The sequence below is a fragment of the Perca flavescens genome, chromosome 6, assembly GCF_004354835.1.
Source record: "Perca flavescens isolate YP-PL-M2 chromosome 6, PFLA_1.0, whole genome shotgun sequence".
Classification (NCBI taxonomy): domain Eukaryota; kingdom Metazoa; phylum Chordata; class Actinopteri; order Perciformes; family Percidae; genus Perca; species Perca flavescens.
Window position 1 is genome coordinate 5,143,375 of NC_041336.1, and position 16,006 is coordinate 5,159,380.

General features: G+C 39.4%; 1 protein-coding gene across 4 annotated transcripts in view; it reads left to right on the plus strand.

Moving 5' to 3' along the window:
- Window positions 1-5,907: 5,907 nt before the first annotated feature.
- The window catches only part of LOC114557972 (CREB-regulated transcription coactivator 2-like), a 43,827-nt gene continuing 33,728 nt past the window's right edge, over window positions 5,908-16,006 (plus strand). For all 4 annotated transcript variants that reach the window (XM_028581747.1, XM_028581748.1, XM_028581749.1 and 1 more), the window contains exon 1: window positions 5,908-6,128. In XM_028581747.1, the coding sequence (XP_028437548.1) occupies window positions 5,961-6,128 (168 nt within the window). In that variant the 5' untranslated portion in view covers window positions 5,908-5,960. The remainder of the gene's footprint in view (window positions 6,129-16,006) is intronic.

Consider the following 16,006-nt stretch of genomic DNA (forward strand, 5'->3'; position numbering starts at 1 on the left):
CCATACCATACGATAGGATACCATACCATACCATACGATAGGATACCATACCATACAATAGGATACCATACCATACCATACGATAGGATACCATACGATAGGATACCATACCATACCATATGATAGGATACCGTACCATACCCTACGATAGGATACCATACGATAGGATACCATACCATACCATATGATAGGATACCATACCGTACCATACGTTACGATAGGATACCATACCGTACCATACGATAGGATACCATACCATACGATAGGATACCATACCATACCATATGATAGGATACCATACCGTACCATACGATAAGATACCATACCATACAATAGGATACCATACCATACCATACGATAGGATACCATACCATACCATATGATAGGATACCATACAATAGAATACCATACCATACGATAGGATACCATACCATACAATAGGATACCATACCATACGATAGGATACCATACCATACGATAGGATACCATACCATACCATACGATAGAATACCATACAATAGGATACCATACCATACCATACGATAGAATACCATACCATACCTTACGATAGAATACCATACCATACATACGATAGAATACCATACCATACGATAGAATACCATACGATACAATAGGATACCATACCATACTATACGATAGGATACCATACCATACCATACGATAGAATACCATACAATAGGATACCATACCATACCATACGATAGAATACCATACCATACCATACGATAGAATACCATACCATACATACGATAGAATACCATACCATACGATAGAATACCATACCATACATACGATACCATACCATACGATAGAATACCATACCATACGATACCATACCATACCATACGATAGGATACCATACGATAGGATACCATACCATACCATACCATAGGATACCATACGATAGGATACCATACCATACGATAGGATACCATACCATACGATAGGATACCATACGATACCATACGATAGGAAACCATACCATACGATAGGATACCATACCATACCATACGATAGGATACCATACCATACCATAGGATACCATACGATAGGATACCATACCATACGATAGGATACCATACGATAGGATACCATACCATACCATATGATAGGATACCATACCATACCCTACGATAGGATACCATACGATAGGATACCATACCATACCATATGATAGGATACCATACCGTACCATACGTTACGATAGGATACCATACCGTACCATACGATAGGATACCATACCATACCATACGATAGGATACCATACCATACCATATGATAGGATACCATACCGTACCATACGATAAGATACCATACCATACAATAGGATACCATACCATACCATACGATAGGATACCATACCATACCATACAATAGAATACCATACCATACAATAGAATACCATACCATACGATAGGATACCATACCATACAATAGGATACCATACCATACCATACGATAGGATACCATACCATACCATACGATAGAATACCATACAATAGGATACCATACCATACCATACGATAGAATACCATACCATACCTTACGATAGAATACCATACCATACATACGATAGAATACCATACGATAGAATACCATACCATACATACGATACCATACCATACGATAGAATACCATACCATACGATAGGATACCATACCATACGATAGGATACCATACCATACGATAGAATACCATACCATACGATAGAATACCATACCATACGATACCATACCATACCATACGATAGGATACCATACGATAGGATACCATACCATACCATACCATAGGATACCATACGATAGGATACCATACCATACGATAGGATACCATACCATACGATAGGATACCATACCATACCATACAATAGGAAACCATACCATACGATAGGATACCATACCATACCATACGATAGGATACCATACCATACCATAGGATACCATACGATAGGATACCATACCATACGATAGGATACCATACGATAGGATACCATACCATACCATATGATAGGATACCATACCATACCCTACGATAGGATACCATACGATAGGATACCATACCATACCATATGATAGGATACCATACCGTACCATACGTTACGATAGGATACCATACCGTACCATACGATAGGATACCATACCATACGATAGGATACCATACCATACCATATGATAGGATACCATACCGTACCATACGATAAGATACCATACCATACAATAGGATACCATACCATACGATAGGATACCATACCATACCATATGATAGGATACCATACCATACCATACAATAGAATACCATACCATACAATAGAATACCATACCATACGATAGGATACCATACCATACAATAGGATACCATACCATACCATACGATAGGATACCATACCATACCATACGATAGAATACCATACAATAGGATACCATACCATACCATACGATAGAATACCATACCATACCTTACGATAGAATACCATACCATACATACGATAGAATACCATACGATAGAATACCATACCATACATACGATACCATACCATACGATAGAATACCATACCATACGATAGGATACCATACCATACGATAGGATACCATACCATACGATAGAATACCATACCATACGATAGGATACCATACCATACGATAGGATACCATACCATACGATAGGATACCATACCATACGATAGGATACCATACCATACGATAGGATACCATACCATACCATACGATAGGATACCATACCATACGATACCATACCATACCATACCATACCATACCATGTGTTTTCAGCTATGGTTTTAAGATATTCAAGATTTAATACTTTATTACCATGCAGCTAAGCTGCTCGGAATTTGGTGCCGTGTGCAAAGCATCCGTAGCAGGACAGTCCATACCCCTCACACATAGACACAGATAGACACAATATAACGTTTCTAAAATGTACAAGAAAAAAAAAGCAAATCTGCTCATTGAAGAAGCTGGAAGCAGAACATATGTGTGTGTGTGTGTGCTTTTTTTTACGTTTTCATAAATCACTTAAATGGTGTTAAATAATCATGCATTTAGCTTGTTGTGTTGTTTTCTCACGTAAATAGTCGTAATAGTCATATTTTTACAATCTCCCGTTGGTTAATAATTCCCAAAACAAACCGTTGCAAAAATCTGCAGTTAAAATAACAAAGTTTTGTATGTGTTTTGTATTAAATGTGGACACATTTTCACAGCTACAAAAGCTGTGTTATTTTAAGCCGGAGACAGAAGTGAGAATATTACAGATTTCTGTTTTTCTTTTGATGAGAAACTCTTTGTCTTCTCTCGGACGGGAACGTTTCCCTCGTTTCCCTCCGGCTGAGAAGAAGTCTTTTATTGAAGAGACAAACACAATGAGCTGCTTGTTGTTGTTCACTGAATTTACTACACTGCTGTGTGTGTGTGTGTGTGTGTCTGTATGTCCTTGAATGTGTGTGTGTGTGTATGTGTGTGTATCTGCCTATCTGTCCATGTGTGTGTGTGTGTGTGTGTGTGTGTGTGTCTGTCTGTCTGTCTGTCCATGTGTGTGTGTGTGTGTCTGCCTATCTGTCCACATGTGTGTGTGTGTCTGTCTGTCCTTGTGTGTGTGTGTCTGTCTGTCTTTGTGTGTATGTGTGTGTGTGTCTGCCTATCTGTCCGTGTGTGTGTGTGTGTCTGTCTGTCCTTGTGTGTGTGTGTGTCTGTCTTTATGTGTGTGTCTTTTTTTGTGTGTGTGTGTGTGTCTGTCTGTCCTTGTGTGTGTGTGTGTGTGTGTGTGTGTGTGTGTCTGTCTTTGTGTGTGTGTATGTGTGTGTGTCTGTCTGTTTGTCCTTGTGTGTCTGTCTTTCTGTGTGTGTCTTTTTGTGTGTGTGTGTCTGTCTGTCCTTGTGTGTGTGTGTGTGTGTGTGTGTGTGTGTGTGTGTGTGTGTGTGTGTGTCTGTCTTTGTGTGTATGTGTGTGTGTCTGTCTGTCTGTCCTTGTGTGTGTCTGTCTGACTGTCTATCCTCATTCCATTTGCTTTAATGGGATTTTATAAGCGGTAGAAAAAGTGCAGAAATCCTGATTATGGTCTGTTCATGTGATGACAGCGATGTGTGTTAGAAAGGTTCACTAAAAAACACATGTATTTTTGTAATTATAACACCAAAGTGTTTGATCCAAAGTCCTTTTTTTAAGCCTAATCGTTGTGTTGAATGTGTAAAAATATGTTATATTTTGTACTGTGATGAAACGTGTGAAAAGAGTGAATCCAAAACATAAAATAGTTTTTCAGATCATACAGTGATTATGGCTCTTTGTTCTCAGATTTGTTGCTTTCAAATCAAACGTTTGGACGCATTATTCACAAAAATGAAAGGCCAGGAAATTAATTAGAAAGATTTAGGCCTACCTGGTGTTTGGTACATAATAATAATATGTAATAAAATTACAAAACCATCTTTGAAAAGTAAGCAAATAAAGAAATAATGACCCTGTCATTACTTTATGACTTTAACGAAATAGATGACAACACTGAAAGAAGTTTGACACTTCCTTTAAAAATAAATCACTTTTTAAATATTAAATATATATATCTATATATGTAATCTTTATATATATTATATATATAATATATAATCTTTATATATATATATATAAATAAATGTTTAGTATTGATTTGGTACAGAACATGTGGAAAGTTATGGAGTAATTAATTATAATAAGGATAAAACTAGTTTAAGACAACAGCACCAGGGAAATAAAATGTAATGTCAAGGGTGGAGCCAGACACACACACACACACACACACACACACACACACACACACACACACACACACACACACACACACACACACACACACACACACGAAGACATACATACAACCAACTTAAATAATATTTACATTATTTCTATCAGCCTAGATTTTACGTAACTTCCGGCCGTAGCTGTATCCCTTCTAGCCACCACCCCTAAAACGTGGATTCATAAATTAATCACATTTTAATTCACGACGCATGAATCAATATAACTCAGGAAGTTGACTCCGGTGGTGTAGACTCTTCGGTGTGCGTGCAGTAACGGAGATGTGACGGTAGGGCGCGCGCTGCCACTTTCTCCCGCGGAGCAGAGATCGTCTGTGTTGGACAAGATGACTCACTCTGCGGTTGAGATAATAACATGGTTCTGAGAGTGGGGCGTGCACACCTGGCACGCTCTGCACTACAGATGCTGTTACCAAACCAACACAAACAAATCTCTTCTCCCCTTTCATATTTATATTTTGGGCCTAGATGTGAAATCTGTAACTCTAACCCAACAAAACTGTTTTGGTTTTATTTAATCTAGAGCACATAAAAATATAAATTGACATTAATATATTAATATTTTTACCAAAACAATTAGGCACTTCTGCAAAAGAAGTTGTATTTGGCCTTCTAATAAGAAATAAAGCAATGTAATTAAATCATGTCATAATGGACTTTGTTATGTTATTTTTCGCAGTGATTTAGCATTTTTTATGAATCATTTGGGATGATGTAGAAAATGCTATAGCGTAAAAAAGTGAAATGAAAGAGTCAAAAAGCGACACAGTTTAATGTCGTAATTATTTCTTTTTTTTTTAAAGCGTGTAAAGCATTGGAAAAATGTCGAAAGCGTAGAAATTATTTTTTTAAAATACGTCAAAAAAACGTCCAAAAAGCCTCAAAAAAGTTTCCAAAAAGTGTTTAGAAAGCGTTCAAAAAGTGTCCAAAAAGCCTCAAAAAGGTGTTCAAAACGTGTTTAAAAACCCTCAAAAAAAGTGTCTTAAAAAAAGCATTGAAGTGTAAAAAAAAATAACTCGAAATCGTCCACAAAAAACTTAAAAGTGCGGAGTGAGAGCTCTTCGCTTTCCCGCCTCTCTGCGGTGAAAATCATTCCACTACGTCAAGTCGTCCCGTCAGCTCGGCGAAGATGTCTGCGACGGGTACAGGCGGCTGTGGACCCGGACCCACCTCGGGCGCCGGGTCCGGGGCTTCCAACCCCAGAAAGTTTAGCGAGAAGATAGCGCTGCATACCCAGCGACAGGCCGAGGAAACAGCCGCTTTCCAGGAGGTTATGATGGACATCACCTCGACCAGGGTAAGTCTGAGACGGCGGTAGGAGGAGGAGAGTTCCCCCGGAGGAAGAGAGGCCTTGCCCGGGCACGTCAAGGCTCCGAGATAACGTTATCTGCTGCCCCTACGCAGGGCTCTGTTTAGCGTCGGTGGCATTCAAAGTGAGCAACGTAACAACGTGGCTGGTTTTAGTTTGGTGTGTAGCGTTAGCGGAAGATGTTGTTGCCTCTTGTTGTCCATTTCCGATACATCGTTAGCGTAGTAGCAAGCATTAGCTAAGAGGGCTAAAGTTGGCTTGTTTACTATGTTGCGTGAACGTAGCTGTCACCCTGCTAGAGCCGCGGAGAGAACGTCCCGCCGAACTCCGCTGAAAAATCGGGCAGTTTCGCCTTCCTTATTTCAACACATATATTTAACAAGAAAATGCATAAATTAAGATATTTTGCCAACTGTATTTGTTCTTCTGAGAAATTCGGCATTCAAGGGTGACTCATTAAAGTACTATCAAAGCTTTTAAACTGCCTCACGCCTCTCTCGGGGCTCATAACGGACGTTACGTTACCTAAACATTACACTTAAGAAAAAAAAAAAAAGAAAAGTTTGTCTTTTAAGGATTGCTTTTTTTTTTTGTGGAGAGTTTGAGCTCTGCCGTTTTGAATAATATAACCAAACTATGCATTCTACGTACTTGAAGTCGTGATTTGTCTGGTGTGCGTCCTTCAAAAAGATTGATTACTTTAAAGTGTCATGTTTCTGTAATGGAATTTGGCGTGACGGTGCAAGTTGGGACTTGATTATTCGCGGCTTTTACTCAAGATAGTTTAATTTTATGCTGTGACTTTTACACTGACACGAACGACAAGCTGTTATTAGCTACGTTAGCTAAACCAGGATGTGTTAGTTTCAGTCTGTAGTTGGGTACTGGCAGTGGAGTCCGCAGCAAAAGACACGACAACCAAGCTTATATAACACATTTAGTTAATTTACTTAATCAGTTTAAGTCATCTTAAATGTATACTAAAGAGCACGAGGAGGCAAAAAGCAGCTGAACAACTTAGAGGACCTTTTTTTTTAATGAATATATATACATATATACATATACATATATATATATATATATATATATATATATATATATATATATATATATATATATATATTGTTTTTACAAATTAAGTGATTAAACATTTTGATAAAAATAACAGAAATACTGGTGTTAAGTTCCAGCCTAAACTGAGTCTAACAATCATTTTAAATAGGAGATATAAAACTTTGCCATTCAGCTGTTGCTGCTGGTGTTTCCTCTGTGATTTATTATTATTTTTTTTTAGGAAGTAGTTGTGCATCATGACATCATCATGGTGTTACGGCCTTCTGTCTGCTAAAAGTTCAGTTTTTGCCGCTGACAGGCTCAGGCTCACCATCACCAAACTCACCAGACTCCATGCAAATAAACAGTTCTTTTTATAATCCTAAAACACACTTCATTAAAAGTAGGGGTGCAAGATCTATCGACTCAATATCGTTATCGCAATATATCGAATAAGTGTGCGATATTTAGTTTATTTTGTGGATTTAGAGCTTGAAACGCTATAATGATCATCATTTCATTGGCCAGTTACCGTGCCACTTGCACATGTTAGTGCACGTCAGCACACGGGGGCCACTGTGTGACAAACGTGTGTGCATATACAGTGTAAGTGAAGAAATAGATAGAGACGAAAAAACAGAACGAATAAGGGAATAGAAAGAAAAGTTGTGTCCTGTTCTCTTTATTTATATATTTTATACTGTCCAACCAGTCAAACATTTCCTGTTCTGTAGACATGAAATAAACCTTGTGTTGTATTTTTTATGAATCTATTTTGATGTGTTTTCCTGTAACTTTTGTAATTTTACATACTATTATAATAAGTAATACTGTTTATTGATCGCCAGTGGAGAAATTACAATTTAAACTCTGTTTTTGTTAGAAATCACTCCACACAGGCCTGATATATATACACACACCCACACATGCTCAGGACCTATTCATGCACAAATGAAGAGATGTCCTGAGGGGTGGGTGGGGCGGGGTTACGGTGCCTTGCTCAAGAGCACCTGGCAGTGCCCAGGAGGTGAACTGGCACTAAAAGACGCTAAAAGTCCTGATTATTTACATGGAGTCTGGTGGAGATATGCTGGCTCTATACACGCTAAAAGTCCTGATTATTTACATGGAGTCTGGTGGAAATATGCTGGCTCTATACACACTAAAAGTCCTGATTATTTACATGGAGTCTGGTGGAGATATGCTGGCTCTATACATGCTAAAAGTCCTGATTATTTACATGGAGTCTGGTGGAGATATGCTGGCTCTATACACGCTAAAAGTCCTGATTATTTACATGGAGTCTGGTGGGTTTGGTGATGGTGATTTCGGAGCTAAAAAAAGGTCTGTCTCTGTAGGAATCCATCCCATAATGTTGTCACACACTTAGAATAATGATCTGAGTCTTTCGGCAGCAAAAACCAAATTTGCCCTATAGCAGTGGTTCCCAAACCTTTTTTTATTTTATTTTAGCACGGGGCTCCTGTATTTTATAAATACAAAATATTACAAGTGCTGCAGACCGTCGGTGCTCAGCTCGGCCGATTTACATGATTGCGATCTCAGCGAGGAAGTGATCTGAGTGATTTGGGGTTTTTAGTCATAAATCGTGCAGCTTTTTGTGTGTTTCAGGTGACAGAGAAGATTGAAATGAGCTTTCGTGGTTTCTCTAGAAGTGAGTGCGGACTTCCCAAAATGAGTCGTGTTGAAGTTGCGTCAGCCTGTTTGTGTTAATGGTGCAGAGCTCTTATCACTGAGTCATCACTGAACTGACTAGGGCTGGCTAGAGCACACGCTACAATCCCAAATGTTACTATGGTTGTTTTGTATTTTTTTCAGCATAGAGGAATTTTTGGCACCAGTGCCAAAAATTATAAGAACTGAGAGAAAAGATAGCAGTTAAAATCCTTAATAGCAGTTTAGCAAACAGACTTAATGTTCATCAGATGTGAGAAGAGGGAGATTAGCTAACGGCTAACGTTAGCCAACCTAGCTATGAAATAAATCCCACTCGAATAGTACTGATTTTATTTTTTATTTTTATTTTTTACTATTCGAATTATATTTGACTTTCGGAATTCGTTTCAACAGCCCTTAACACACACAGCACACACACCACACACACGTGTACACACACACACACACACACACCACACATGTGTACACACACACACACCACACATGTGTACACGCCACACGCACACATCACACACGTGTACACACACACATGTACACAACACACGTACACGTGTACACACCACGCACACCACACGTGTACACACGCCACACACCACACACACGTGTACACACCGCACTAGAAATCATATCACATCCATACAGAGATAGTAGTATACAGCTGTTATACATCATATCACATCTATACAGAGATAGTAGTATACAGCTGTTATACATCATATCACATCTATACAGAGATAGTAGTATACAGCTGTTATACATCATATCACATCTATACAGAGATAGTAGTATACAGCTGTTATACATCATATCATCATACAGAGATAGTAGTATACAGCTGTTATACATCATATCACATCCATACAGAGATAGTAGTATACAGCTGTTATACATCATATCACATCTATACAGAGATAGTAGTATACAGCTGTTATACATCATATCACATCTATACAGAGATAGTAGTATACAGCTGTTATACATCATATCATCATACAGAGATAGTAGTATACAGCTGTTATACATCATATCACATCTATACAGGGATAGTAGTATACAGCTGTTATACATCATATCACATCCATACAGAGATAGTAGTATACAGCTGTTATACATCATATCACATCTATACAGAGATAGTAGTATACAGCTGTTATACATCATATCACATCTATACAGAGATAGTAGTATACAGCTGTTATACATCATATCACATCTATACAGAGATAGTAGTATACAGCTGTTAAAACATAATAAAATATATGACACACTGGTATCGGATCGGTACTCGGTATCGGCCAATACGCAAGTTCAGTTATCGGAATCGGTATCGGGAAGCAAAAAAGTGGTATCGGGCCATCTCTACCAACAAGTTTGCTGACACATTGTTGAAGATGGCAGAGAAGTACCAGAGGGTTGATGTAGTCTTCGCCAGGTACCATGACGAATCCATCAAAACAGGCACAAAGAAAGAAGCATAAACGGCGCCACCGACCAGTACGCAGAGAGATCGTGAATGACTCTGTTCCACTTCCAGCAGACTGGTCGAGCTTCATGGCACTGGAAGAGAACAAAGCAGATCTCGCTCGACTTCTCTCAAACCACCTGATAGAACGCAGCCCAGAATATGAGCCAGTCGGGGTGTGACGAGATCTCGTTGTACGAGACCTCACGAGATTAAAACGTGACGAGATTTCTCGTCGAGGTGAAAAGTTGTCTCGTGAGGCGATGTGATGTCAGCGTGATGGAGCGTGGAGTTACTGTTGAAGATCCCCCCCCCCTGCCACTTTTAAATCATTCGTGTGGCAACATTTTGGTTTTCCTGCGGAAATAATAAACGGCGAAAGAGTGACAGACAAGACAAACGCGATATGTAAACATTGTAAGAAAAAAATGCCGTACTACTAACTAGTAGTTAGTAACTAGTAGTTAGTAACTAGTAGTTAGTAACTAGTAGTTAGTAGAGAGCTGTGGTGGTGCTGTAAGTGTTTTTGCATCGTGCTCGTGTTAGCCGCGGTATACGGCGTTTTTTTTTCTTACAATGTTTACATATCGCGTTCGTCTTGTCTGTCACTCTTTCGCCGTTTATTATTTCCGCGGGAAAACCAAAATGTTGCCACACAAATGATTTAAAAGTGGCGGGGGATCTTCAATAGTAACTCCACGCTCCATCACGCTGACATCGCATCGCCTCACGAGACAACTCTTCACCTCGACGAGGAAATCTCGTCTCGTTGAGTAAGCGTCTCGTCACACCCCTGTGAGCCAGTGGTTGTAGTATCAGGTGGGTTTGCTGAAGCCACCACTGTCAAGTCATCAGATCCAGAACTTGAAATCTCCTCTTTGAGTGCTGACCACGAGGAAGGCTGATACACGACTGATTTTGCACTGCATCCAGGCTCCTATGGACACAATAGTCGTGTCAGAATTGGAGGTAACCATCTCTACATGAAAGCTGGGACATCAAAGGATCCAAAGTATTTTCCAGTACGTGACATTCGCAAGTTACTCTCTGATGATCAAGTGGACACGCTCCTTGCCTTCCACGCCATCGCTGGCTGTGATAGTGTGTCTCAGTTTAGCAGTCACGGAAAGAAAACAAAAACTGGCAGGTGTTGGAGCAACATCCCGCCAAGTTTACTGGCCTTGGGAAGGGCCCTCTCGCAGAAGATATTGTGAATTCAACCGAGAAATTCATCCGTGAGATGTACGGTGTGCCCCGAGGTTGATACATGCAACAAAGCAAGAGTGAAGTTGTTTGGCAAAGAGACTCCAACCTCCAATACAGTGACGTTTCCTATCGTGCCTTCACACTATCAAGCGACAATCTGGAACCAAGCTCACCTGCCACCTGATCTTCCTCCAGTGGATGAAATGGGATGGATGCACAAGGAAGGTCAATTAGTGCCACGGCTAACGTCTCTGCCACCTATGCCTAAAGCCTGCAGGGAGTTCCCTTCATGTGGGTGTAACAAGGGATGCCTCGGCCAATGCTCAAAAGTTTTAGAACACCCCAATTTTTTTTTGTTTTTTATTGAAATTTTAGCAGTTCAAGTCCAATGAATAGCTTGAAATGGTACAAAGGTAAGTGGTGAACTGCCTGAGGTTAAAAAAAAAAAAAAAGGTAAGGTTACCCAAAACTGAAAAATAATGTACATTTCAGTTAGAGATGTTCCGATACCAGTATCTGTGTCTGCTCCGATACTGCCTAAAACGCTGGTATCAGGAAGTACTGGAGTTTATGCACCAATCCGATACCGCGTAATAAAGCCCTAAAGAAAATCTACGTTAAAGTAGATTATTTATGTTCTTTTTCAGTTATAACTGACTGTCAAACTGGAGAATTAAAGAAAGTTCTGTGGCGTTCATTGTTTGTGTTTTGTTCATGTTTCACAAAGATAGAAATCATATCACATCCATACAGGGATAGTAGTATACAGCTGTTAAAACATAATCAAATATATGACACACTGGTATTGCATCGGTACTCGGTATCGGGCGATACACAAGTTCAGGTATCGGAATCGGTATCGGGAAGCAAAAAATGGTATCGGGCCATCTCTAATTTCAGTATTGTTACAAAAAGGCCTTTTTCAGGAAAAACAAGAAATGGGTAAACAATGTAAAGCTGTTCTGCAGCAATGGAGGCTGATCAAGCTTTGGAAGTAGGTGCTACCAATTCCCACAGCTGTTCCAACTTGTCTGGATTACTTACAACCTCCCTCTGTTTGTATACAAGTATTGTTGGAACACACTGTGGTACCGTACCCTCGTGAGCATTATATAAACAGTATTGTACTGCAGAAAGTAATGTGTTGCAATACAAATGGCGGGAAAAAGGGAACTGCATGAATTCTAATAAAAACCTGGAAAAATTGTGGTGTTCTAAAACTTTTGACCAGTATGTGTATTCACCTTATTCTGCACGTCAACAAGGGGGCGCCATGTTTGTTCAGTTTTGTCTTTGAACTTCCGGTTGAGCGACTCTTTTTTTTATTTTTTTTTTATTTATTTTTTTATTATAAATTATTTTTGAAATGTAATGCTTCGTGTAACTTTCATAAAAACATATTCCTCAACCTCGCAATGCAAAACACGACCAACCTTTCCACTGTGTAGATATTTATAAGCCTCCGTGCTTTTGTAATTTTTCATGGCCGCCCCATCGATAGCGCACAATAATTTAAGAATATCCCCGTATGACACCTGAGGCCACCGCCGCATGTCCTCTACCCACTCGGTGGAGTTCATTAGCCTCAGGTGGCAAAGTATAATCCCACCATCCGATCTTTATATGATGATTTTCGTCTCTTTCCATGTTAGCCTCTCCATGCTAATTCGCCGGGGTTTTCAATGTAGCTAACTAGCCGTAGCTAGCCGACCGGAAGTTTAAAGACAAAGCGGAAGCCAAGACATTTTAAAAATGGGCGGGGGCTGAATAAGGTGAATAGGGAATTAGCTGATGTTGGTCATTGTGTACAACAATGTATAAATATGATTAAGTATTCCAATGTAGCTGTACTTGTACTGGTTGTAATCGTTCAATTGCATTTAATCTATTCTATTCAGAAAGAGTCGCATGGAACGTATAGATGCATGCAACTGCGGGAAACTTGACAACACTTGCCAGAACATTGAAGAGGACTTCGCATAAGCTGTCACTGTAACTTCTACTGGGATATTCATTATAGTTCAATGAATATCAGCATGACCCATGGATCTTCCTGCTTTTGGATCTTATTTGATTGACAACTTCTTTATCACTAATGACCACCTTTTTCTCTATACTTGTATGATTTTTCAAGCTGATTATTGACACTTGATCTAATCGGGACAGGATGTTAAATTGATGTTAAAAACTTACAAAAGCACATTTATTTCATGTTTGTACCTTTTTGTTTAGTTAAAAAGATTTACTGAAAAAAATAGATTTCAATCTGGCGGTGGTGGCCATTTTGAATTTCTCAATTTTGAGGCATTTTGGGACATTTTTGAGCTTCATATACAGCAGATTTAGATTCAGCACCCCTTAATACCCCTAGAAATGTTGTATAATATAAATAATCACAAAATGCCTCCAGCACTTTAAATAAGCACATTTTCAGAAATTCTGCCCAGACTAGAGGTTTGGGTGTTTTTTCAACCCCTAGTACACAACACACACACACACACATGTTCACACACACACACACACACGCACACCATATACACACACACACACACACACACACACACAAACACACACACACACACACACACACACACACACACACACACACCACACACACACACACACACACACACGCGCACACACACACACACACACACGTACACACACCACACACACACCACACACACACACACACACACACACACACACACACACACACGTGTACACACACACACACACACACACACACACACCACACACACACACACACACGTACACACCACACACACAGGTGTACACACCACACACACGTACACACCACCACCAAAAATCAAAGGGTGGCTACTTTGAAGAATCTAAAATATAAGACATGTTTTCAGTTATTTCACACTTTTTTGTTAAGTACATAACTCCATATGTGTTCATTCATAGTTTTGATGCCTTCAGTGAGAATCTACAATGTAAATAGTCATGAAAATAAAAAGGAAACGCATTGAATGAGAAGGTGTGTCCAAACTTTTGGCCTGTACTGTACATTGATCAACATTGACTGTGATTGGTTGGTTGTTGGCTGTGCGTGCAGAGCCTGCATGTCACGCACTGTTGGCAACCAGAACTGTCTACCCAAGATTACACTGAAAGTGTAAATTGCAGGTTACATTTTTCATGAAGTTAAGCACTGTGCTTATTAAACGTAAAGATCAGAGCCGCCCACCATTGTTCTGTATGATGCTGAATATAATATGTATTCAGCAGCAGATATTCAGTGATGACGTCATAAGAGGGACTCCCTCTTATGACGTCATCACCCAGTTACTTTAAATAAAACATGCTGCCTTTTTTTTTTAAGAAACCCCAATAAATGTTATTTTAACGCATTTTAAGACAGAAATGTTTAAATATATACATATTGAGCGCTTTATTTACATATTAATTGGTTGTGGTGGTTAACCTGCACTCTGTCCTCGGGGACCCGTTTTCAAAAAGTTTCTATATGTGGCCCGGGTTGGCCCAGTGGGTAGAGCGGGCGCACGTATACTGAGAGGTTTATGCCTCGACGCAGAGGTCCGGGGTTCGAATCCGAGGTGTGGCGATTTCCTGCAAGTCTTCCCCCTCTCCCCTTTCTCGGCTAGCTGTCCTGTCAAAATAAAGGCGGAAAAACCCCAAAAATCGACAAAAACATCAGAAAAAGTGACTAAAAGGTCAAAACATGGGGCAAAAGAGTGGAAAAAAAGACGAAAAAAACATTGAAAAAGTTCATACAGAAAAGAAAAGTTGCACAGTCGACGGGATGGATTCTTTTGTGCGGATACCTTTTTGTTTTTTCATTTTTTTTGTTTTTCTTCAGGCTTAGCCAATGACCGATACGGGCTGCCGATTTTCTTGAGCCGATATTTGGAGCCGATTCTGCTTTTTTTTTTTTACATCATAAAAATGTAAACCCTGGCACACTGGATTTGTTTTCGGAATCTGCTCTGCCAATTCTTTAAAAATAATGAACACAAACACAGATCAGTGTCACTTCTGCAATCATCTTACATTCATATCGCCCAAATTATGTGTGCAGTGTGCATCATATGGATGGGTGCACTGCATAGGGTTAACTGTTTTCAGATACAGTATTAGGGGACCACTAAGGTCTATATAAAAGAGACTTCAGATACAGTACTAGGGGACCACTAAGGTCTATATAAAAGAGACTTCAGATACAGTATTAGGGGACCACTAAGGTCTATATAAAAGAGACTTCAGATACAGTATTAGGGGACCACTAAGGTCTATATAAAAGAGACTTCAGATACAGTATTAGGGGACCACTAAGGTCTATATAAAGAGACTTCAGATACAGTATTAGGGGACCACTAAGGTCTTTATAAAAGAGACTTCAGATACAGTATTAGGGGACCACTAAGGTCTATATAAAAAGAGACTTCAGATACAGTATTAG